This window comes from Haemorhous mexicanus, chromosome 9 (genome assembly GCF_027477595.1).
Source record: "Haemorhous mexicanus isolate bHaeMex1 chromosome 9, bHaeMex1.pri, whole genome shotgun sequence".
Taxonomy (NCBI): Eukaryota; Metazoa; Chordata; class Aves; order Passeriformes; family Fringillidae; genus Haemorhous; species Haemorhous mexicanus.
In genome coordinates, this window is record NC_082349.1 from 9322430 (window position 1) to 9346767 (window position 24338).

The window sequence follows — 24338 nt, forward strand, 5'->3', positions numbered from 1 at the left end:
GAGGATTTGGGGAAGGGGCTGGTACAAGAGATGTTTCCTAGGGAGCAGGGGAACAAGGGGAGACTTCTAGCTTTCACAGCTGCAGCTAAATAACAGCAAATAGGAGGGGAATGGGACACATGAGGCTGGTTTATATTACAAAGGAGCAGTCCATCATGGGGTATTTAAAATAATCCGCTTAGATGCACAGTAGCAGATTTGGAGCGCTAAGGGAATTGAAGGCGCTGTGGCTTTGCAAGACTGGATCAGATCTAGTTAAGATGCCACTTAGGACAGTACATCCCATCCTGCCTCACTGCCCCAGGGGACAGACACACAGCACCTGCAGCCCCTGCAAGGCCAGTCCCATTCTGCCAGGGACACACCCAAGGTGACACTGCCATGTCAGGATGGGTGACAATGTCCTGTGGCAGCTCTCTGGGACTGGCAGCAGTTTCGGGCAGCATAGGACATGGTCTGGACTACGCACAGGACAGGGGATTCCTATTAGGGGCCAAGCCTTTGGAGTGGTGGAGGAGGTGTAACTGGTGCTTGGGGTCCAGGGACACCTTCATGCTGAAGCCAGGTGTCCCTGGTAGAGAGCTGGGACCAGGGGACACTATGAGAGAGCTGCACCCACACTGCCAGGGGCAGGAACCTCCTCTAAGGGTGTCCATGTGGCATTTCCTGCTCAGCTGGGGCTGGGGACAGCGACCAGGTGTGGTAGGCTGGGACCAGGTGCTTCAGGGGAAGAGCTGGAGCTGGGACTGTTCTGCCTCTGCATGGCCTTGCAAACCCCCCGGCATGGCTAGTGGCTACAGAGGAGGGTTGCTCCTAATGCTACAAGCTAGGGGGTCCTCTGCTGGGGTCTGGGCTCAGTCTGGGGTCTGTGTGAGCAGGAACATGGGCTGTCTGAGCATCCCTGGCATTCTCACACTGCTCCTCTGACCCAGGATGAAAGCTCAGCCCCAGGGAAGCCAGTTTATCCTGAGAGAGGGATTTCATCCCAGAGACTTCACTGCAGGCAGATATTCCCCCAGAAGAGTACCCTTCCAAGGGCAGATGGTTTCCACCTTGGCCAGGCTCAAGGGGTTCATCCTGCAGTGGCCCTGCAGAGCCAGAGCAGCAGCAGCCTCTCAGAGCCAAGCAGTGCAGCCAGAAATGACCCTGTCACAGGGCTGGTCCTCACACTGCCCATCCCTTTGCCCCCAGCAAGGGCAGGGCCCAGGAACATCCCCACAAAACCTGAGGCTGCATGTCAGACCAGGCCACAGGACTGCCTGCACCTCTTCTTGTCCTCACCCTGTGCCCTCTGTCCCCCTCCGACCCCACTACAGGGCTGGGCTCAAAATGAGGGCTCACTCTGGCAGGTTTAAACACTGTCCCCAGCTCCCCTAAGCATTAATCCAAGGGAGGATTAAGGTTGCCAAGCTCCTGGAGCCACCCAGCTCTCACGTCTCCCACAGTGGACCCCTCTGTCCTGGCCCCAGAGAGGGCACAGGGCTCTGCTGTCTCCCTGGGACTTGCTGCTGCCCCCCGCCAAGCCCCCCAAGCTCTCCTCCATCAGCAGGCACCTCACTGGGGTTGTGCAGCACCTGCTCACCTCTGCAAACTGGAGACCAGAGATCATCTCTGGGGCTTTGGGGGCTTCCAAGCCTCTGTGACCAACTTCCCCCTGCTCCCTGCAAGGCCTGGGGTGGGTTTCGGGGTGGGCATGAGCTTCTCCCCCATCTTCTCCCCTGTCCCCCAGGTGCCATGCTCTGGGTCAGCTCTGGGTTCGTGACAACTAGTTTAAAGGCATGGAAAATACCTTAATCCTGGTAAGACCCTGATCCCTGCCTGCTCATACTTCCCATGAAAGCCCCCCACTTCAGCCATAATCCCCTGGAAGAGGTCATCTGTGCACCCTACATTTGTGGGAGCAAAGAACTCTCTCCAGGGCACCCACAAACTCCTGGGGTTGGCACACAGGGTCCTGTCTAGTATTGCCCAGGGAGTCCTGTCACCTGCAGGGAACAGTAGGGATATAGATGCTTCTGCCACAATGGCCAGTGGCTCCTGCCACCCTCTTATGCCCCCTTAGGGCCACCAGCTCCAGAAGTTTTCAGAGAGAGCCAAGGACGTGTCAACTGTTTTTACATGGTTATGATCATTTTTCATTTCTGTTTTGAGTTGCTGTATACTCCACACTGAGCAGAACTCCTAGCCTCCCAGTCCCTATCCCCTCGCAACTCCTGCCCCATCCCATCCTGAGGGCTCCCCAGGGCATGGGATTGGAGGAACCCCTGGCTTGTGGGGAGAAAGAGGGCTTTGGTTCTGCCCCCCGTCCCATTTCCCCAGCATCAGAAGCTTCTGCTGCCTTTACCTGCCCTGACCTGTGGCCCCACGAGCTGTAATCCCCCTCCTGCTGCACCCGCAGGATCAGAGGCTGCCAGTGTCCAACCCATCCCAGAGAAAGGAGGGCACTGGGGGTTGGTAATAAATCCTAATGATATCCTGGGGAGAAGGGTAGAACAACAAGTTCTCACCACTCCCTTGCGTGGCAATAGGAAAAGTCTGTGTTTGCAGAATTGTCTGTTGTATTTACCAGAAGCAAGGACAGTGCTGGGATAGAGGCTGAGCTGAGCTTTTAACCAGCCAGATTACACTTAGCAGGAGCATTTACCTCTGCCTCTAATCCGCCTGCCACAAAGACTTGCTAACTCCTTCCCGGATTTAACTGGAAGGCTTCAAATCTTCCTGCAGAGGAGAGAGTTAAGACCAAGCTGGTGCTGGAGGGCTGCGAGGGTCAGGGTCAGTGCTCCTCTTTCTCAGGCACATCAGGTTTGGGCCGGACATTTAAGTCCCTGGCTCAGTTTTTTTTCTGGCAACAGGCCCTGCAGTTAGGACAGGCAGGGGATGGGAAGGTGCCAGGAGCACTTCAGTCCTTGGGAGCTCAAAATCAGAGCCTATGCAGAGAAAAGATTTGGACATTCTTGAGCAAAAATCACTGCTGCTTAAACACAGAGCAGAAGAAAAAGCTCTGGAGGAGTCACCCGGTTGGAACAGTTCCTTGGTTTTGGCTGGATTTCTTGTAAGAACAGAAAATATCTGTAGCCAGTGCTGGGTGGCTGGGGAAGGCTGGGATGACTGCTGTAGAACACGGTCATGCTCCCAACAAGTGTCACCTGACACATGGCCAGTGTCCCCTGACTCCCCCATCCCACCGTGGAGCAGCCACATTCTCCACTGCCTGCACAGGGCCAGGCTCATCGATCCTCAGAGCCCAGGACACCTATGGCACCAGCCCTGTGGCTCATGCCAAGCAGAATCCCTCCCTTAGTGGGCATTCCCTCGCAAGATGCTTTGCATCCATGCCAGGAAGGGGAGAGACAAAACTCCTGGTCCTTGACCCTGCAGCACACCCCCATGGCATCCCCAGCACAGTGACCCAGACACCGCCGGGGCCATGGTGCCTCAATAGGGGACTTTGGGGCAAGGGGACAGGGACGTGGCACATGCTGATGTCACTGAGCTGGCTGGCGTTGGGCAGCACACAGCGCTGTAGGGGACCCACCAGCAAAGATGGTCTGACTGGGAGAGCGGCCAGGAGAAGGGCTGGAGCTCTGTGGCTGGCTCCACACAGCCTGGCCCGACGGGCTGCCCACCCTCGGTCTCACCCCACACCCTGGCACTACGCCTCGCATGCCAGGGTCACAGCCTGAGCCGGGAAAGACACGTGAGCTGAGACAGCAGAGCCAGGGATGAAACCTCCCCTGACTTCTGGGAAGCCGGCAGTGTTGGAAATTTCCCTTCCAGCACAGTTGCGTGGGGGGGACGGCGAGTCCCCTCAGCCAGACCCTGCATGGTGTCCCGCCATCCGGCAGTACCTCTGGGGCTGCAGGCGCGCAGGGCCAGGATGACATGATGGCAGCCATCCCGCTACCACCGCCCACCAGCGGCTCCCTCACAAAGGCCGGAAGCCGGGCGCAGCCGGGGGGTTTCCCGGCTGGGCCGTGGCCCCAAGCGCCCCAGGGATGAGCTGGCTGCCGGCCAGCGGCACCCAGCCCGGCCTCTGAGTCCATTTGCGGTGCCGCTTATAGGGAGCCTCTGCACAGTCAGGAATTCCCTGCGTTCCTCCAGCTGCCCCCGTGCCACGGCAGTGGAATCATACAAGGGGCTCCATCCACAGCATCACCCCTTCCTTACGCCGGGTGCAGAAAGCACCTGGCAAGAGAAAATCCACCTCCTGTGTTTCCAAAGGAGGCTCCGGGGCCTGCAGCAGGCAGAGCCTGCGGGGCTGAGGGTGCTGGGCCGGGGCAGGGCTGCAGAGCCCTCCCGCTCCCCTCCTCCAGCCTGCTGGGCAAGGGGCCAGCTTGGCTTCCACAGCCCTTTCTGCAGGCTGGGCTGGTATGTTCACCACAAGCTACGGACAGCCTGGCTGCCGCTTACAGTAAATGTGAGCGAGTCGTTTTGGGCAGGCCCGCAGGCAGCGAACCGGCCGTGTCCTACCGGCACCGGCGTCTGCCGCAGGCGTCTCCTGTTCCCAGCGCTCCCCTTGGCTTTCCCAGCACTGACCCGCCGCGTGTCACACCCCAGCACCAGCGCGGAGCCACTGTCCCAGGGCTCCCCCACCTTCCTGGTAACAGGCACTGTCTGGGGGAGGCGACAAGCATTGCCATCACGCCCCTGCTTTGGCTCCAGGTGCACAGGAAAGCTGGTGAGGAAGGATACTGGAGTACACAGTGATGCCAGCACCATCCCACAAACTGCTGCCCAACCACCCTCTTCTGCTGCTTTCTCCCATCACTGCCCCTGGCCATCAGTTCCAATCTCCAGCAGAGGAACTGGGGGATTTTTCTGCTTGCTTGGGACAGTGTGAAGTCTTTGTCCTGTGGCGGCTAGCAGATGAACCTTAGGCACCACTGAAGCATTTTCTTTAGGGCTTAAGTGGGATTTATGGGGTGAAGATGCCTGCTCCAGCCCTCTTCACTTCAAGCATTGGGAAAAGGCAAGATTTGGCTTAACCAACAGAGTTTCCCTGAGCCATCAGGATCATATGTTGCATTTCCTTATCCACAAGTATTTTCTTCCTACCGCCCTTTTAAGTGAAAATCACGGAGGGGTGCTTGTCACCCGAGACTCTGAGGCTTGGGGCTGCAAGGTCTGTCCCACACTTTGCTTCACATTTGTACCCCAAGTCCAGAGGAAGGTGAGGTACACGTTAGCAAAATTTAATTCTATTGAATGACCAAGAAGCAGAAAACAAGGCACTAAGTCACCCAAGGACAGACCATGTCCCGGGGGCTAAGCCCTGCCACCCCTGACCCACCAGCCTGGGGACACTGCCCCAGAGTAGCTTTGCCAGCTCCGTGGTGCCTTCTGCATTTGGCCCAACCTTTCCCAGCATGGGAAAGGATGAACAGCAGACACAGGCAAGGGATTTTCCAGGGTGGAAGCTTGCTCCTGGTCTGGTTTATCAGAAGCAGACTGTGAGCTTGTGAATCTGAGGTATTTGTCAAGTCGGTTCCTGCAGTGGAAATGATCAAATAATTGTTCATGCACCCGTCTGGCCCAATGGCTCATGCTCACAGAGCAGAAACTGGCTGTCAGGCTGCAGGACTGTGGTTCCCCCGTGATGCTGTGGCATGTTTGTGAGAGGAAGATGCTGAGGCTGCAGGTGCCTTTCCAAGGCAGAGCTATGCCACGCTCCAGGCACGCTGCCAGCCCGTCGCTTGGCCAGATTTGTGCCGCCTTGCTCTCGGAGAGTCTCAGGGAGAGCTGCACTTCACAGCAGGCTTTTCCTGTTCCACTTGCCCTACAGAGTGCTTTCCAGCATCTTCTCTACCCCTTGTCCTCTTCTTCCTCTTCTCACCAGTTTGCAGTTCCGACAGCCTGTCCTTGGCTCTCCCTGCTTCCCCATGCTCAAGCAGGCATCCAGAACAAGCCTGCTGCTCTGAGAGCGAGGATGGAGGACATGCATTCCTATGGAAAGTCAGGATCTCCCAGCAGCAGCCTCTTCCAGCCCCTGAAGTGACAGTAACCTGAACATTTCTATTCAGACCAACTATTTTTTCAGGCATTTTTAACCTCCTCTTATGTATTTTTCTTTTTCCTTTGGGGTTGAAATTATTCTAGCTTTGTTTAAAAACCAATTCTGAAATGCTTGGGGAGTGGAAACCTCCCATTATACTTTTGAAAAATAATATTAATCTTCCCTCTCCTTTTATGAAGAATTCTCTCCCCAATGGCTCAGGACTGGAGGTAGGCATTTGATGTGGAAATAGCCCTCGCTGGAAGAGCCCTTTGATGTTTGACTTTCACACGGCCAACTCCTAACCAACCATGGGGGGCACACGGTGCTGGCAGGGTTGGGCTCCAAAGGGTGCCCAAAAAGGACACAGAACAAAGGGGAGGTGCTGCCAGACCCTTATCCTGACTGCCTGGTTTCCCTGAGCAACAGGCAGGTGTTTCCAGGCTTCAAAGACAATAAAACCAGGGGGATTTCCATTCGTGAAAACTGCCCTTGGCCTGATTCAGCTCCAGGACCTAAGGCAGGTGCCCAGCCTGCACTGAGCCAGAGTGATCCTTTTACCCAGGGCAAGAAAGACCTGGCATCTCCCATCGACCAAAGAGACCAGACAGGATTGCAAGAAGCGGTTTTTGGCCTCAGCTGCAGAAATACAATGGCAAAGGGAAGGAGAGGACACACTGGTACATGCTGGGCTCCCCAAAATGTCTGTGCTGAAACACAGGAGGCCGTACCATGAGGATGAGGTGCCTGAGCTTGGTGTGTGGGGAACACCACAGACCTGGGCAGCATCTGCAAGAAGCAGCATCCCCACCCTTGCTGCAGGGACCCAGGGGACAGTGAAGTGGATTCCCACTTTGGGACTGGGACATTGTCATGAGGTTTCTCTGGTGGCAGGGAGCCGAGTCACATATTTGTCTCTTTCCATCTGACATAGATCCCAGCTCCTTATTTAGTGGGTTTAGTATCCACCGAGGACTTCGCCACCTGTAGTGCAGCAGCAAGTTTTTCTCCCCTTCCCTTCCCTCTCCCACTGTTTTCACTCATTTAATCCCTCAAAGCACTTCTAAGAGGCCGTTCATCTGGGAGGTATCACCCAAAACAAAGGTTTATTGTGTACACTTGGTCAAAGCAAGATAAGAGCTTCCCAGCGATAGGGGAGTAAAGGTGCTTCTTCAGGTGCTGGCAGCTCTCACAGAGCGCAGTGTTTGGGATCTGCCAACCCACCAGCTAGGATTTGCATAGGCACAATATCCCTCTTCACTTTCTGGCACCCTGGAAACTGTTGTACTAAACCTCAGTTCAGTGTTTTGGCCTGGTAGCCATCATCACATGATTTACTTTGTTTCCCCCCCTTTTTCTGTTCAGAGACAATATGGATTTTATGCTTTGTCAGCAGAAGGCAGGGCAGAGCTCACCCTTCAGAGCGTCCCACTCCTGGGAGCTCTGGCAGCTGACGGCTGTGTCTACTCTGCACAAAGAGCTCATGGCCAGCACATTCATGGCACCAGGAAACAAAAGGTTTTCTACTGAGTTCTCTACTAACCTATGTGTTGTGAGAGACACTTGGCTGCCTTTTTAACCAAAAGCTTTGTCCTTAGTAAAATCTGAAGATGCAGCAAGTTTAGTCTGATCCTTGAGGAACAGATGAACTGCTAGACATCTGGAAATCCTGGACACAAGCACCAACTCAGCCTTAAGGCACATGCTAAGCAAGGCCAGTGATCCCAGGGACACAGCTGAACATGTGCCACACACTCCTTCTGTCCATGGGCTGGGAAGCTCGTGCTTTCCAAAATCTCTGGATTTGTTGCATGTTTTGAGGCCGTCTGTGCAGCATAGGCACTGGTGGGCTCAGGATTCCAGCAAATGGCCCAAAGATTTACCCGGTGTGCTGGGAAGCTGACCTTCATGCTGCAGTGGCTGATCTGCCAGCTTGTGCCCGCCATACTCTATGAGAGTGTAGTCAGGACTTAGTGAACAGGAAAAATTTTGGTGTTTGATGGATAAAGTCTCGTCTAGTGGCTCAAAGTAGTGTCCTGGTTTGCAGGTATAAGGGAGGTGTTTTCCTGCATGTTTCTAGAGGATACCTAAGATTACACAAGGCAGGCATGGCAGCAGAGACACAGAGTGAGTTCTCAGTGCCCCTAAGTCTCACCTGTCCTCCAGGGAAATAACATTGTTCTCTTGGGAACCCAGAATTATTCAACCAAATTGTTTGGAAATCTTCAGCAGGGAAAGAACCTTTATGCAAATGACAGACAAAAACAGGCCTTAATGAACCTGACCTGCAAGTTGCCTTTGCTCAAACTCTCCCTGCCCATCACATTGGCTGGAAAAGGAGGGCATTGCATTCACATGCCGGATTTTAAATGCTCACCCTACACCATGTTGTTTGTTTTATTTCTCCACTCAGCATTCAGAGGTTCTTCTTCTTATGCTTATTTACTGTAAAGCAGAGAAAGCCAGGGAAAATGATCTCCAAAGCAAATAGAGCCATGTTTCCATTTGGGAAAACTTAGAGGGAAAGCGCGTGTAGCTAAGCAACAATGCATGATGGTAAATGGGTCATTTTCCAAGGCATGAATTGCATGTGGATAACTGCAAGGAAAACAACCCTGGCCAACACACTGCCGACACTTGAGTTCTTGGCCTAAGTGATTAATAAGAAATGAGAGGACTCTTCAATACCCCTGAGAGCTCCCTGGTTTGTTATGGGAGATTTTCTCCTGCTTTCCATCTCCACCCAAAATCTGGGGTGGGAAGTCTCTGTTCCTGCAGCTGTGCACAGCTCCAAGTATGGATGTGCTGCAGTGAGGTTCCCTGGACACAGAGAAATGGACAGGTCAGGTCCATCAAAACCCAGGGAAAGGGATGGGAGCAAAGGACTTGCATGGCAGGACTGGGTACTCAGCCATGAGAAACTTCCTTCTGTTTTGGGCCAGAGGGAAGCCAGCATTCCCTGGTGCATTAGGACTGAGGCTGATCTCAGCTTCCTCCAGCATTGCCCAGGAGTGGCTTTGTTCACTTTCCCTCCCTCCAAAACCAGATGATCTCCACTGCAAGGAAAGGGAGGAGGTTCTTACATGTTGCAGAATTACAAGGGTACTCCTACCAGAATAATACTGGCAGAGGGATGGTAAAATTGTCTGGGAGGCCAGGAATGAGAGACTTTGCTGGAAGATGAACAGGTGATGCCACACTGCATTGGGGACATAATGTCCACGTCATGTAGCTGCTGCATCATGGGGGCCATGCTTCGCTCAGCCAAAGGTGAAGGGTTAGGAAACCTTTCAGCTGTGCATCCTAGGGTAGGGAAACTATTGTGTTGGGGTTTTTTTTTTTATAGTAATAACAAATCTACAGAGTTCAAGCTTTGCTTTGCAGAAGTCAAAATCCTCTGGGCTTTTCAGAATTCCTCTTACCAGGAATGGTGCCACCTTCAAACCCATGCTGGCAATCCAGCCTGAAGGTCACCAAGTGGGATGTCAGCAGAGCAGGGCTGAGACCTCGCTTTCCTAGAGGTGATGCTGATTTCCCCTTCCTGCTGTTTGCATCACTGGCTGGGATCAAAACATACCCTGCCATGTTTATTAAAAAGAGTTACTGCAGGAAGGTATTGGGATTATTTCTTTCCTCCATGAATAAAGTTCTACAGTACCTCTTAAAAGCAGACCTGAGGAATTTACAGAGTGGTTATTGTACATTCCTTGGGGGGGCGGGGGGGGGGGGGGGGGCGGAAATCTAAGCAAGTAGTTCCAGTGCATTAAAGCAATGAATAGAGGAAGTGAAAAATATTTAAAATTCCTATACAGTGTTACATTTTAAAAGTGTCCTGGCTTAGGACATTAGAATCAGAGAAGGAGCCTTTCTCTCTCTCTTTTATCCCCCCTCTAATTTCTCTGAATTTGTTACAAGTCTCCTTCCATTTTGCTCACCATTTCTAAGCAACAAAATAGAGAGAGGCCTGGAACGATGACAGAGATGCGAAGTGCACAAAAGGACCAGAGTGTGGTCCGATAATTCTGTAATTGGAGCTGCTCGAGGCAAAATTTTTTTCAAGCCAGTGTAAATGGGGATCGCTGAAACCCTTAACAATCGGTCTGTCAGGCTGCTTCTTTAATGGATTGCTCTGTTTAACTCTCTCTGTTTGTCACTGGCAAGATGACAAGAGAAATTAGTGTACTGGAAAATATAAGGTAACTGGCAGTTCCCCAGCCCGGTTCCACAGCCCCGCAGACCCCGGTCTGCTGCAGCGCTAGAGCCCGGCTCACCGGCTGCTCTCCTCCCTCTGTGGAAGAGGAGGAGGAGGAGGAGGGGAGCTTACAACCGCCTGCCCTTCCTAGGGGTAGGGAGACCTGCAAAAATACCCCGTGGCTCGGGGACTGACCTAGTGAAGAGCATGTGGAGAGCAGCGGTACCCCCATGGCTGGCTGTACGCCAGGACTGGGGTGGGGAGAGCACCGAATTGTCCTCCCAAGCCACAAACCTTTCATCAGCTGCTTTGTCGCCTGCTTTTACACCACGCATACTCTTTTTAAAGCGCTGCGGGTTAATGCCAGTTTTCTGGGAGCAGTCACCATTAGAGAAGATGCTTCCAGCGTGTGTGTGAGTGTGCGTGAGCACATATGAGTGCGTGCAAGGGTGCACCGCTTTGGAGATGCTCCGACACCTCCATTGTTTGCAGCCAGACCCTGAGACTTGGCAGCAACGATGCCCCGAGGCTAGAGATGTACCTTTCACTTTTCCCATGAAATTCCATTCTGGTTTGGCTGAGTTATAAAAAAAAAGTTTGAAAATCACCATTTCCCTTCTGCTGCCTGCATTCCTCAGGAAAACTTTGGCAGCCTGTCAAAACAATAACTGAACGTGAACTTTCTAAAGAGCTGGCCCGGTGCTGTCTGCCAAAGCAGCAATTCAGCAGAGCTCAGTGCGGCATGCCCTTTCCCTCACCTCCCCCCACCACCCCGTGCCCACCCCCTTATCCATCCCCGGGCACTCTCCAGGTGCAGATGTGTCCACCCCAGACACCCCTGTACAGAGCAAAGGGTTGGCATCCACCGTCCAGCTGCAAAAGCCACATACACTTCCTCTCCCTTTGCAGGAGAGCAGATTTCTTCTTCCATCCCAGACCGTTACTCCTGAAATTTTTTGGGCAGAAGCCTCTGGAGCAGTGAGGAAAGGCCAGTCCAAGCCTTGCTGAGGAATACCTTAGGTCCAGCTGCAACAACCTACATTGTAGACATTTATTTAAAAGATCTTTTTCTTTATTTTTTTTAAATGTTATTTCCTATGTTAAAAGAATGTTGTTTACAATGCAAAGCCAAGTGCTTTTAAGTTAGGAAATGCCTAATGTATGATTCCTCGCGCGCTCAGCTCTATGTGCATGCCTTTTGTTCCGACCTTTATGGACCTGAGCCCCTATTTCAAACTCTTTCCTTACCCAGCAGACAGGGGAGGGAAAAGGGCACAAGCTGCTCTCACTGCTGTAAATAAGACACTTCCTAACACTGAAGTGTTTCATTTGAATGTTTTTTGCAGACCACATATTATTCTTTAATACAGGTTTTTAATGCAATGTATAATTTTCAAACCAAAGCACCCAACTTCAGCACACTTGCCAGAGTTTTTCTTCACCACAGAAATGTGGCCGCATCTGGGGTGGAGTGAGGCAACTGTTCTGCAGCCTGTTAGGACATAAAATGACTCTAAAGCAGAGAGAGGAAGCACAGTCCTTGTTAAAAACACCCATTACATTTCACATCAAGGTTCTGGAGGATGCGGGGAAGCAAACTGCTGCTGCTTCACCCCTGCAGGGATTAATACTCTTAATCTTGTGGCAAAAGCTTTGTGGTTTCTGTGGTACTTTTGGGGCTCAGACTGTACAACTGAAGGGGAAGATGGTGCTTGCACTGCCCTCGTGGTTCAGGAAGGTAGGATGAACCTCTGCCATTCCCAACACCTCTTCTCCTGCCAGCAAGCCCTGGGGTTGGTCTGCAGTGTACTGAGCCACACTGAGACCCAGCAGCAGCATCTAAGCCAAAGCAGAGAAACCCTCATGCCTTCCCTCGTCTCCTCATCACCAGGAGCTGAGAAACAGGCAGGAAGAATCCGTTAACTAAACCAAACTGCCATAACTGGTTGTTCTTGTGCTGCTCCTTGCAAGGTGTGGCTGCCCCCATGGGAAGCTGGCCACCAGTCACAGCACATTCTCCAAAAATCCCAGTGTCTGTGCAGCAAAAGGCCAGTAATTTCATGCAGCATCTACTGATGGCCAGGGAGTTGTCCTTGCTGATGTGAATGCAGTTCTACCTTCTCCAAGCTCCCCTCCAGCAGGCCCTGCGCTTGTGCTAACAGTGCAGCTAATGTCTGGATCTCGGGAGTGTCCAGGAGTCTCCTGCCTGTCCCAAAAGCCTCTCATCATTTTCATGCATTTGGCTGGCAGCACTGTGGATCCAGCCCCCCTCCCTCTTGCAGCCCTCCAACTATAAAAGCCTGTTGTGGCCTACATTCAGCTGTCGGATATCACATTATCATGGCTCGGCAAAGAGGAAACCAAGCAGTTTGGCACAAATGGCTTTTCTGTGTTCAGTCTGTTCCAGTGCAGGTCTGTTCAGCTCCTCCTGAAGCACATGGAAGCGCTCAAAACTTCAATATTTAATCTTGCCTTGAAATGCAAATTGTCAGATCCAAGGAGAGGAAAGTGAGCAAATGCACAGCCGTTGACACAGGATGTCAGGATGTTGGAAAGGCAGCAGGCACTGGGCTCACTTCTTGTCTTTCAGCCCCTTGTCAGTCAGTAGTGTGGGGCACCAGGTCCCCTCCTGCAGCACTTTGACCCCTGCTCAGGCACTGCCAAATCATCATTATTTTGTTTCAGAATGTAGCTTTTCCCATCTTGGGGTGATGTATTGGGTTTGCATGGCCAGGTTTTGGCAGTGGGAGTGCTCCCAGACCTTGAGCATCCCCAAGCCCTCGGCGTGCTCCCGGTTTTGTCTCTGCTCTCCGATGCTCAGACCTTGTGCCTGTGGGAGAGGCACAGGCAGAGGGGGTTTAGTGGTGTGTAAGGCAGCAGATGTGCCTCCCTCTCCCCCTGGGCACACACATGCACACCATGCTCATCCCTGGTGCAAGGCAGGCAGTGTGGTAGGAAAGGGAGCACCCCCTATGTGTGTTTTGGGCGCCAAGCAATCTTGGGTAAATTATAAGCACAGTTTTGAGAAATAAAAACACATTAATATTCTGTTCTCTCAAGGCATTATCTTACTGTTTACCATTACACACAATCCTCTGCCTTAAATTGCATCTTTGATTAAAGCAGCAATGAGAGAAACCAGTGCTAATAACAAAATGTATTCTGCTTTAAATCACTAAAGTGAAAACATCAATAAGCTGTAACCATCAGTGCCGCCATGAAAATGAAGGCAACCACCATGGGAAACAGCAAGGATGAAATCCACTTTGCCAGCATAAAAGCCAAGTAATTAGGTCTTATGTGGGTGGAACTTATAATGAGGTGCAGGAAGGGGGAAAATGAATTTCAACCTGAGTCTGCCTCCTTCCCCCTCTCTGCCACAGCTGCTAATCTAAGTTTGGGGGCTGCCATAGGGACCACAGCCCCAGCTTTTAGCTCTGCAGGGCCTGCAAAGCAGCATCCACTTCTGCACCTCCACCCATGCCCAACCCTTGTGGGATGCCCCACACCTTGCCAGATGGCTTGGACACAAAGCACAAAGTTAAATTTCACTGAGGGAGCCAGCTGTGCTTCCAAGGAGGGCATTTCCCTTTGAAGAAGCTGGAGCTGATACATGGTATCAGCTCAATAATTTAATTTAAAAATTAGAAAAAGGAATCATATCTGGTTATCGTGGATTAATCAGAGTTTGTGGATGGGTTTATAAAATTAATTTATGTACAGTGAGTGACTTGAATCAAAGCCCTGTGCTCTTCTGCAGCCATCCATCCCTCAAGGAGCTCTGTTCCTGGAGCAGGCTGCTCTAAATTGCTTGCTGTGGAAGTTGTGATACATCAGCAAACTTCAGATCTTCTCTCACACTCTTCCATCGGGTACAGCCTTTCAGTTATTCAATGTCGCAGTCACGCTAAGGTTCAGCCAAGTCAGGAGGGTGTTTTCAGAAGCTGCTATCTAACGCCAGAGCAGGACAAATTATTCCTCACTTGCTCTTCTATGCTTTGAAGTGCAAATAAAGCAGACAACTTCAGTGCTGGATTTTCCAACCTTCCCTGAGATTTCCACAGCAGATCAAGGTGTTGTCCATCCCTGCGCCTCTGACCCTGGTTGGGAGTCTCGGGAAAGGACTTTTCCTTAATTTCTCAGCAGCAGCCTTTCTCTAAGGATGCTTCGCCGCGCCAAAACCGAGGCTGAGTGCCGAGCTGGCTGCACTCCTGCCTCCCGCCGGTGCCTGCGGGCTGCGGCTGCCCATCGGGATGTGGCTGCCAGGCAGGCTGAGGTTCCATTTCGGGTGTGCTTGCAGTTCAGACTAATCCCAAACCTAGTGACAGACAGACATCCAGTTTGGTGCTTTTTCCTGTGGTTTTTGGTTTTTTTTTTTTCTTCCCCCCGCTGGTTATGCCACTAGAAAGCGCGTCGGGTTTTTCTCCCGGGTCACACTCGCTAGTGACGGTGCCCTGTGAGATGGGCAGGTTATTACGTAGATTACGTGGCTCACACACCAGGCAGCAGCCGGGGCCCTGCAGAGGAGGGAGGAGAGGCAATGTTTGAGGCCAGTGCAGCGGCTGAGGGGTCAGCCAAGACCGGCTCCCGCCGCAGATGTGGCCAGTGGCTCTACCTGCACAGGTCACCTGTGCCCGGGTCTCCCACATCCCCACAGGGCGGCCAGCCCGAGCTGCAGGGTGGCAGGTAGCTCCGGCGCTGCGGCGCACCGGCTCAGGGCGGGGGCAGCCCCGCCGGCGGTGTGGGCAGGAGGAGTTTCCCCAGGGCCAGCGCTGGGGACGGCGGTGTCGGGGAGCTGCCCGGCCGGGATGCGGGGCCGGGATGCGGGGCCGAGTCACCCCGCGCCCCCCGAACCCCGCTCTCGCCTCAGCGCTCGCCTTCCTTTGTCCCGCTTAGTAACCGGCGCTCGCGGCCAATCGCCATCAAGCCGGACGGTCCCGCCGCGCGCTGATTGGCTGGGCCACCCGCAGCCCTCTGCCAATCCCGGCGCTCGCTGCTCCCTCAGACAAAGGCAGCAGCTCTGGCAACTGCGCTCCGCTCCCCCCGCCCCCCGCGCGTGCTCCGCGGCAGCGGCCCCTTGGCGGCCGGCCAGCCAGGGGACCTACCACCGCCACTGCTCGCCTCAGCACGGGTGGGGCACTGCGAAAAGGCGTCGAGAAAAGACAAGAAAGCGAGCCGGATAAAAGCTAGAAAAGGGGAGAAGCAGACTTTTATTCTATGCTAAGCTTTCTATGTGGGTCTGCCTCGCCGGTGCGAAGAGGCACGTTTCCCTTTTATGTCTTTTTTCTGTCCACCCCTCCTCTCTCCGCCTCGTGGAAGTGCCCGCACACACACACCCCCGTTCACCTCCAAGGGGTTAAAGAGCCGGCGTGAAGCCCCGCCCCCTGGCGCCGGGGGGGCGTGGCCCGGTCCCCGGCAAGAGGCGGGTGGCGGCGGCCGGGCCCCTCAGAGCCGCTTAAAATGTCACCGAGCGCGGCCGCCCCGAGCCCGGCCCCGCCGCCTGCCACCGCCACCGCCACCGCCGCCCGCCGCCCCGCGCCGCCAGCAGGGCACGGCGGGCCCCTCCGCGGGCCGCCCGCCCGCCGCTGAGCCCCGCGCACCCAGCCCCGCCGGCGCGCACCGCACCGCGGGCACAGCGCCGCCCGCCCCGCTCGGGCTCCGCGCCCGCCCGTATTGTTGCCCGCCGCCGCTGCCTCCTTTCTCGTCCTCCGCCGGCGGAAAGAATTCATCCAGAGACTGAAATCGCCCCTTTTTGTCCGCTGCTTCCCACCATCCCCCGGCTTTCCTGTGGGGGGCTTGTTTGGCTTGTCTTTTAAAAATACCCCGAAAACGGCGATTTTTAGAAAGAATTCAGGAAAGTGGCTTTTCTGTGGAAAGGTGTCTTTTTAAACAAAAAGAAGCACTCTCTCTATATATTATTATATATATTGCTACCTACCTTTAGTTCCTGTAGGGCAGCTGCTGAGGTGACTTGGAGGAGGCTTTTTTTTTTTTAAGTTCAATTTTGCGATTATTAATTTTTATTTAGAAGTGTGTGAATTCTTCTCGGCTTTTTTTTTTTCTTTTTTCTTTTTTTTTTTTTTATCCCCTCCTTTTTTTTTTTTTTTTCCACCTCTCGATTAAAAGCCGAGCTATCCAACCTCTTATTTCTAACCCTGCCGGGACTTGGCTGTCGCGATGTACAACACGTTGTGGGATATGGACCGCGATGACACGGACTGGAGGGAAGTGATGATGCCCTATTCCACTGAGCTGATATTTTACATTGAAATGGACCCTCCAGGTAGGGAGCCGGAGCCTGCGAGCTGGCCCCGCACCCCTGGCAGCGGGTCGGGAATTGCCGTCCATCCCTGCCCTCCCTCCTCCTGCAGACTTTTCCTTTTTAAAATAAAAGGAGAGGGGGAGGGGGGGATGAAAATTAATATCTGTAGTTAAACTTTGTGTAAACTTCCCAGGGACTTGAGCTCGCTGTCTCCTGGGCAAAAGTATTTTAATACTGGGGTTTTTTTGTGGGGGAGGTGGGAGGAGAAGACCAATTTATGGTGCCTTTTGGGAGACGGAAGGAGGCAGGAGGAGGGGAGCTGCTCACAGCCCCTCTCCCCTGTCTCCTTTTTTGAAAACCTTTATTGAAAAGCGTATATTTCGGCTGTATTCGCTCCTAGAGGAGCGCTTTTATTATCCTCTTCACCTGTGTGCCTTTATGTGCCTGTAACACTTTGATGGTGGTGATTTACCCACCTCCATTCAGTTCCAGTTTAATCGCTTTTACAGTCTCCAAGACCCTTTTCTCCCCAGCTCTCTTCCAGCGGTGACAGACGAGGTGTGTGCTGTCGCTGGGTTTTGGTCATGGGGGAATAATACTTGGGAACGGGCTGGAATCCATCCCTGGAGGCACAGTTACTTTGATAACACTTAATAACCTTGTTCAAAAGGATTTGCTCCACTTTTTCTTCCCTCCCCCCTCCATGGATTGCTAGTGCTGAAAATGGGGAAATGCATTATCCCTTGCTTGCCTGAAGTTTTTAGATGGGCCAGAAAGTTTCTTTTGTGTCTGAAGAGGGAGGGAAGGCTTGTGAGGTGGAAAGGTTGAATCTTTCTTTGGTAAATGAATTAAAGTAAGCATAAATGGGTACTGGTGAAACTGTATCTATACCTGTAAGAGTCAAACAGGCTGAAGCAGTAAGGTAACTGAAGGGCCTTTATCTTCTCAGGTCTCTGATCTGTACAGCCAGAAGGTACAGTAAAATATGCACCAAAAGTCTGTCCCCCTGCAGAGAAATTGATGGCAAATAAGTAATTCCAAGTGCCATCTTTTATGGGGCACGTACTTTCAGAATGTGCTTTTCAACCTGTGCCTGAATTGTGGCATGTATCTGCAAGTGTGGTTTATTCTCTTTGTTTCAGCACAGTGAGCTGTATTTTTCTCTCTGGAGGTATGTGGTACTTTAATTAAAACAGGAGGAGGGGATCATCCTCAGATTTTTGGAACTCAAAGACCTGTACTTGCTTCTTTTGGTAATTCTGGCTCTTTAAAAATTGGACAGGTCTCTCATACACACAGCCCTGGCCACTACTCATTAAATTCTTGCATAGCTGACACTACCTAATTTTAGATGTTACTCCTGAAAGCCCAAAGTTCAGTCAAATCACTTTGCTTCTGTGAATTTTAAAGGATATTTTTCTTGTAAATGCTTTTGATTTTTAACTATTCACACGGTAAGTATTTGTGTGTGCTTGTATCAAATGAACAAAAACCCAAGTCCCATTGTAGGTGACTTAAAGCAATTAGTGTGGGGCTTTTATTTAAAAAGAAAAAAAAATAAAGCCCCTTGAATGACTTAGTTCAAGGAGGCTGCTAAAAGGGGCTGGACAAAATGAACTGGTTAGAAAACAACTTTCCAGTGTTTCTGCAAGAATTTGGCCATGCAAAATTCTTACAGAGCCTTTCAAAGTTTACATTAAGAAGCAGCTCTTCTATCATTAATAATGCCAGTGCTTCCATCACTGGAGCGCTCTTGTCAGGGATCAAGGATCTGCACAGTCCAAACACCCGTTAGCAAAAGGACTTCATGTTACAGGCTGATCCCTGAAGTGTTCAGTAACTTTATCTTTCATATCGTTAAACTGGACGAGGCAGTGCTGGAAATGATGCATGGGATAATCCCCATGTGTATGTCCTGATTTCGTGGAACTGCAACTTTTAAATTTTAGGGGGAGGGAGGGAGAGTGTGGCAGAGGAGGGTTCTGCTTTCTCCTGTCCAGAGGCAGGGTGGGAAGGCATTTTCTGGCCTGGGATGATAGGTCATCCCTAAGGGGAGTGTGGAGGAATTTATTTGGAAGGCTTAAACACTCGGCGTGCCTTGGGATAAAGTCGCTGCCTTTGCACCCGGTAACAGCCACAGCTCCATTTGGCCCGCTTCCAACAAAAATTGGGAAGGTTTTTCGGTGCAGCGTTCCCGGCGCAGTGGCCGGAGCTCCTGGGAGGCTGAGTGGTGGCAGCGCTGTCCCGGGAGGGGCGGCGAGCGGCACCCCCGGGCAGGGGCTGTGCGGTTATCCCCGGGCAGGGGCTGTGCGGCACCCCCGGGCAGGGGCTGTGCGGCACCCCCGGGCAGGGGCTGTGCGGCACCCCCGGGCAGGGGCTGTGCGGCACCCCGCACCCCGGGCAGGGGCTGTGCGGCACCCCCGGGCAGGGGCTGTGCGGCACCCCGCACCCCGGGCAGGGGCTGTGCGGCACCCCCGGGAGCGGCGGCGTGCAGCCCCGCTGCCTCGGCAGCCGGAGCGCTCCTTTGTTCCCACAACTTGAGCCGAGACATCCCCGGTTGTGTTTTGTGCCGCAGCACCGGGCACTGGCGGATCCCGGGAGCCCAGTGTCTGGGCTCACGCATGACTGCCCCTGATTACATTTTACTGCGTCTAAACTTGAGGCAGAAGACAAAAGCAAGGTGAACATAATGTGCGGTGTCACCCGTAACCTCCGAGCCGAGGGTGGGGATACTGTTTCTCGTTAAGGGCCGGTAGACCTTTAATTTATCTTGGCAGGCCGTCTTAATACCCACCTTAGCCTTGCCCAATAATAATGCAGAAATAAAATCTGGTGATGGCAGGCAGCCTGCAGCACAGCCGGAGCTTCTGTCAGGCCTCAGTGCACCTGCACCAGCTTATCAGCGTGCTTGTGTTTGCTGTTCGGGCTGTAGGTGTAAATGGATGTTCAGAGCAGTCCTGGAGCCTCTCTGCTACAAGGTTTGCTCTAAAGTTCAGAAATAAAAGTAATAATGCCTCTCTCTCACTTTTTTCTCAACTCGAGCAGAGGCAGTCAGGTAACAAGGAACTGCAAGCTTTCTGCTAGGCTTTAATCCATCCTAAACATAGGAGTTGGAACAGTTTTCCCAAACAGAGAGGTGGAACCAGGGATGCAGCTCTGCCAGCCTCACAAAGCATAATTTAGAGCAGTACAACTAACACAGGAACCACAGTGGTGACAACCAGAAGGGTGACTCCTGTTACCTCATGCTTTTTCCTCCTGCTTACACTTTATTTTGCATTTATACATGCATCACTGGCATGAGGGAGGATCTCTTTATGGCACATAATACTACATGCAACCAGAAACTTTCAGTATCTAAAGACACAAATGGGGCCATCACTTGCATATAGCTAACATAACAGTTTCTCAACTTTCTAATGGTGGATTAAGTTAGAGTATTGTGGCTGTAGCAGCATCATGTGCTGGCTCTGGCATTAGGAAACTGTCAGAGGTTCACTCACATGTTTGTTGTTGCTGTGGGTCTTGCTGTGTGAAAAGACAAGAAAATAGGTTCTGGGTTGAATTTAGTGTATTTGACAACATGGTTCAGGTCTGCAAAAAGTTGTTACTGCCAGAAGTTTTAGAACAGAGGATGTCAAATTGACTGCAAAAGTTACCAGAATTTCTAAAGCACAACTACCAATGTATTGCCTCACTTCTACTTAGAAGGGCTAAGTAATGTCTTTCCCTCTGTAGATCTGGGATACATTATCAGTTGTGCTGGTGATAAAATGTGTAATCACTGAATGCATTTTGTCACAGTTGGATGAAAATCAGTAAGAGTGGTCTGCTGGGATTTCTGATACAGATGTCAGCAAAGATATTTGGCTCAACTGCAAATTAGAGGTTAGTTTCCTTTGTGTGGGTTATGAAGAAAACCACAAGTTTAAGGCAGGCTTCCTAATGCAGAATGGGCTCTGTCTATGAACAGATAGTACAATAACTCTTTGACCTAAAGCTATATGGAAGCTACCTGTTTGAACCCTGAAATATGACTAACTACATTTATAACTTGATCCAGCTGTCTTTCAAGAGCAGTACTTTGCCTTGCCTCATGTGCTGTAACAATGCCATTGCTACAAAATCTTTCGATATTTAAGCAGGGGGAGCAATAATTTGTGGGCTACTTAGTTTAGGCAGCACTGCCAGTGTATGAGTAAGATAAGTATTCCAAGTATTCAAGGGAAAGACAGTATTTATTCATTATAGTTTCTATTCTCATATAGAATTTGACAACCCTTATTTTAGGGGAGCTATACTGTAATTGTAATTTGGAAAACACAGTGTTCCGAGCTCGAGGGCAGTGTTTACTGGGATACCAGGTGTGCTGTATTATTCTCAGTGTTACAGTGGAAACTGAGTGTGGCTTCTCAAATTGGGTTTGTGGTACACAGTAGCCAGATGTAGGTGAACACTTCCTGTCTATGCCTGACTAGTTTTCCAGTGGGAGAACAGATGCAAATTTGAATAGCATTGTCAGTGTTGTCCTTCAGCTTATCTGACTCCAGAAGCTTATCAAAGAAAAGTTCTGTTCTTGCACATCTTAAAGAAAATAGTCCTACTAGTGCATGTATTCAAAACAATAGCACTGTAGCTTCAACTGTCTTTTTTTGCAAATTTAAGTCTTGCTGCAAATTGTATTTCAAAAAAAGTAAATGTTTGGGATTGAGAGTTTCCCTGTTACAGAAGGGAAGTTTGTGCAGGCTGATTTAGGGTAGAGCAGGGAGTAAATAAGGCTCAGTCACTGTATTCTGCATATCTGGGAAAATTGTTTGGATTGGAGTCTCAGCTTCTATGAGGGCAGTGGTGTGAAATGCTTATATTCTATTCTTGTTTCACCTAGAGTTCTCTACTGGTCTTTTTATTTAACAACTTCTGTAACCATTCTTTTATTTCTGATTGCATTTTTAGTCTTGCTTTTGCATTCCTTGCATTTAATTTTCTTTTTGATGGCTCTAACTGTTAAAGAATATCACTCATCAGCTTTCAATTAAATACATGACCACAAAAAATAGCATCATTAATAGAAAGTGAAATGCTGTTTTGCTTGAGATGAGAGAGCCTGCCTTAAAAGGCTGACATTTGTGTTTATTACTAGATTTTCAGTTTATGTAGAAATAGTTGGGTAGGCAGAACTTACTAAAAGGAGTTTTTCAGCTCTGTGTTCTTAAAGCTATAGGTTTATGCAAACTAAAATATGAGGGAACATTCTGAGAAGAAATGAAGCTCTTCAACATGTGTTTTTGCAGCAAATGTTATTTCTGCAATTGTTGTTCCAAGCACTTTTGTGTATTGCATGATCCCTGTACCTGACAGGAGTTAATCACGGTGTTCCTTCTGTCTCACATGTTTAAAAGGAGAAGACTGTTCCTGGAGTTTTCTGTGGGGCTATTGCTTTCCCAAGCAGCAGAGCTGTCTTCTGTCTTTGCCATTGCCTGCATGATTATCTTATTCCAGACTGAAGCTGTTTGTGCTTATCTTTGCTCTACAGCTTGGGAAAACAGAGGCATAGCTGGTCATACACATCTGCACCCAGGACTGAACGCAGTTGGGTGCCTTACATCACCTCATATTGGTTGTTTAGTGAGTCACTTTTTGGGCAGAGAGCTAGAGAAGAATAAAGAATACTTTTATCAGCATGCCCTGTGTGTTTTAAAGCTTAGGCTTTATTATTGTCAGAAAGACTGTTAAACTGTGTTGAAACAGTTTGCTGTAAAACTTCAGTCCCATTAAAGCAATAGGTGTGTTCTAGCTGGATTTTTTGGAAAATTCATTTTTGTAAAGTAGGTTGCTGAGTAATGCTTAAGGAACAATCTCTGCTCATGTACTAAGTGCCCCTATGGAAATGAGTCAGATTGTCTTTTTTTCTTCTGCTTTTTATCTCATTTCTTCTGACAGGTTAAAGTCTGCACAATAGCTAAGTAAGCAAGAATTCACTTCTCCACATAATATAAACTACAGCAATGAGCTGGTGCTGGGTCCCCAAACAGTGTCAGGGGATGTAACTTCTTTAGAAGATATTTTCATTGTCCTTCATGTTTGCCGTGTCCTCCACTCAACAGACAAAGATTCTGCAATGTTCCAGTGAATGTATTCCAGTATCTTAAGTTTTTCTAGTTCTGAAGAAAAGTGTCTGTACACAGGGAGCTTTACAAGGATTCATACAGTACAAAAAAAAAAAAAAAAAAAAAGGCAAAGTGCAGGTGGTGCCTCTTGTAGCCCTTTCCACAAAGGACTCCAGCTGCCCTGCTGAACACCAACCAGCTGCCTGGTGAATCCTGATGCCGAAGCACAATGAGCTCTGGAGCTTTCCTGTGGCTGAAAAGGATCCAGGATCTTCACTGGCTTTGAGTGCAGCAGCACACTCAAGATGGATGCCTTCCATCCAGAGTGCTTTGAAAAAGGAGATGAAATACTTCACTTGCTTCAGCCTGTGACTGCTTCCAGCATTCACCCAGACTCTACCAGTTTTTGTGATTTTATTGGTAGTTCATAGGAATGTTACTTCTAAAAGCAGATATTCCTGAAGATGACAGTTACCTAGAAATGGCTGCAAAAACATCAAATTTCTCTGCACAAAAATTGGTGGGTTTGGAAGAATTATAAAAATACCAATCTACTCCTTAATATAGTTTGTTCCTTTGCTACAGAATAACTTGACTTTTGGTTCAGTGTCACTTTGTGACTTTTGTACTTCAGGTTAGTTTTCTTCTTCCAAACATAATCCTTTCCTTTTATTAATGACTGCTTACTCTCTGTTAGTTTCTTCCTCTAACCCTTGAAAGAAGAATACTGGAGCCATTTTTTAGGTTTTTACCTTCTGTAGCCTCTGTCTCTGGAGTTCCTAACATCTGATGCTGCACACAATCATACTTTCTTTTGAAGGAATTCTTTCCTTCCTTGCATGCCTCCCCTTAAAAACCCAAACAAAACCCCTGAAAGCACAGCTGCTGCAATGGAGTTTAATAAAATTTGCTGTAATGGGGGGAACTTGTCTCACTGTTGACACTTGGGGCTTTTTGAGTGTGAGCAGTAGGGCTTGCACTCAACACCTGTCCCAGAAAAATGTCGTAGAGAGAAAATGGATGAGAAGTTCATTGACAATATTGAACTTGAGCCTGTAAATTTGAACTTGAGCCTGTAAATTTTGTCTGTTACAACCTGAATTTGTACATTGCAATTGAATTTCCCAGGCTGTATTTGTATACTGTGTTCCAGTACTCCTGCTGCTCTGCCCTATGTGGTTGTCCAGGGGACATTGTCAGAATCTACATCATCGCCCCTCAAGGAAATGCTCCCACGTGTCCAGTTAGAAGTTTTTGGTGGTTTTGGCTTCATTGCCCTGATTCATCTCCTGTCTCCAAGAGTGCCTCTTGAAGGATACAAGGCAGCTTGAATCAATGAGATGAGTGTTTAAGATCCTTTCAGTTTTGAAGGGTACAGTACAGTCTCACTGATAAGTTTTGGGGCAGTGAGAGAAGTCAAGCTGCTGCTCTGAAATGGATTTCATTAAAATACTTTGAAGATCACCATGTACTGAGTAAGGAGATTAAATCTGAGCATGAGCAATGGCCAAGCTTGACTCTTCCATGTCTGCTCTGAACCTCCCCTTCTGCTACAGGCACTGAGTGGGATCCCCCCATGGATTGGGACTTCTGCCTCAGTGGAGCTTCCTTCAAGATCAAGGTTCTTAAAAAAGATGACTCATGACAAAGTGCACAACAGATTCCCTCTGAATACTTTTTTACCTTCAAATTTCTTCTGGAGTCTTGATTTAGAAATGAACATTTTGATCTTGATTTCGATGGCTCACTCTTAGCAATTTAGGTGGTGTTGAAATATTTGTGCTT

At 50.1% G+C, this 24338-nt stretch overlaps 2 protein-coding genes across 2 annotated transcripts in view; both read left to right on the forward strand.

Moving 5' to 3' along the window:
- Positions 1–3886, forward strand: part of LOC132331011 (phosphatidylinositol 3-kinase regulatory subunit alpha-like) — a 28085-nt gene extending 24199 nt beyond the window's left edge. The window contains exon 6 of the mRNA XM_059853928.1: positions 3846–3886. Coding sequence (XP_059709911.1) covers positions 3846–3886 — 41 coding nt within the window. The remainder of the gene's footprint in view (positions 1–3845) is intronic.
- An 11902-nt stretch (positions 3887–15788) lies between these two features.
- Positions 15789–24338, forward strand: part of PIK3R3 (phosphoinositide-3-kinase regulatory subunit 3) — a 32788-nt gene continuing 24238 nt past the window's right edge. The window contains exon 1 of the mRNA XM_059853905.1: positions 15789–16467. Within this exon, the coding sequence (XP_059709888.1) occupies positions 16362–16467 (106 nt within the window). The 5' untranslated portion in view covers positions 15789–16361. The remainder of the gene's footprint in view (positions 16468–24338) is intronic.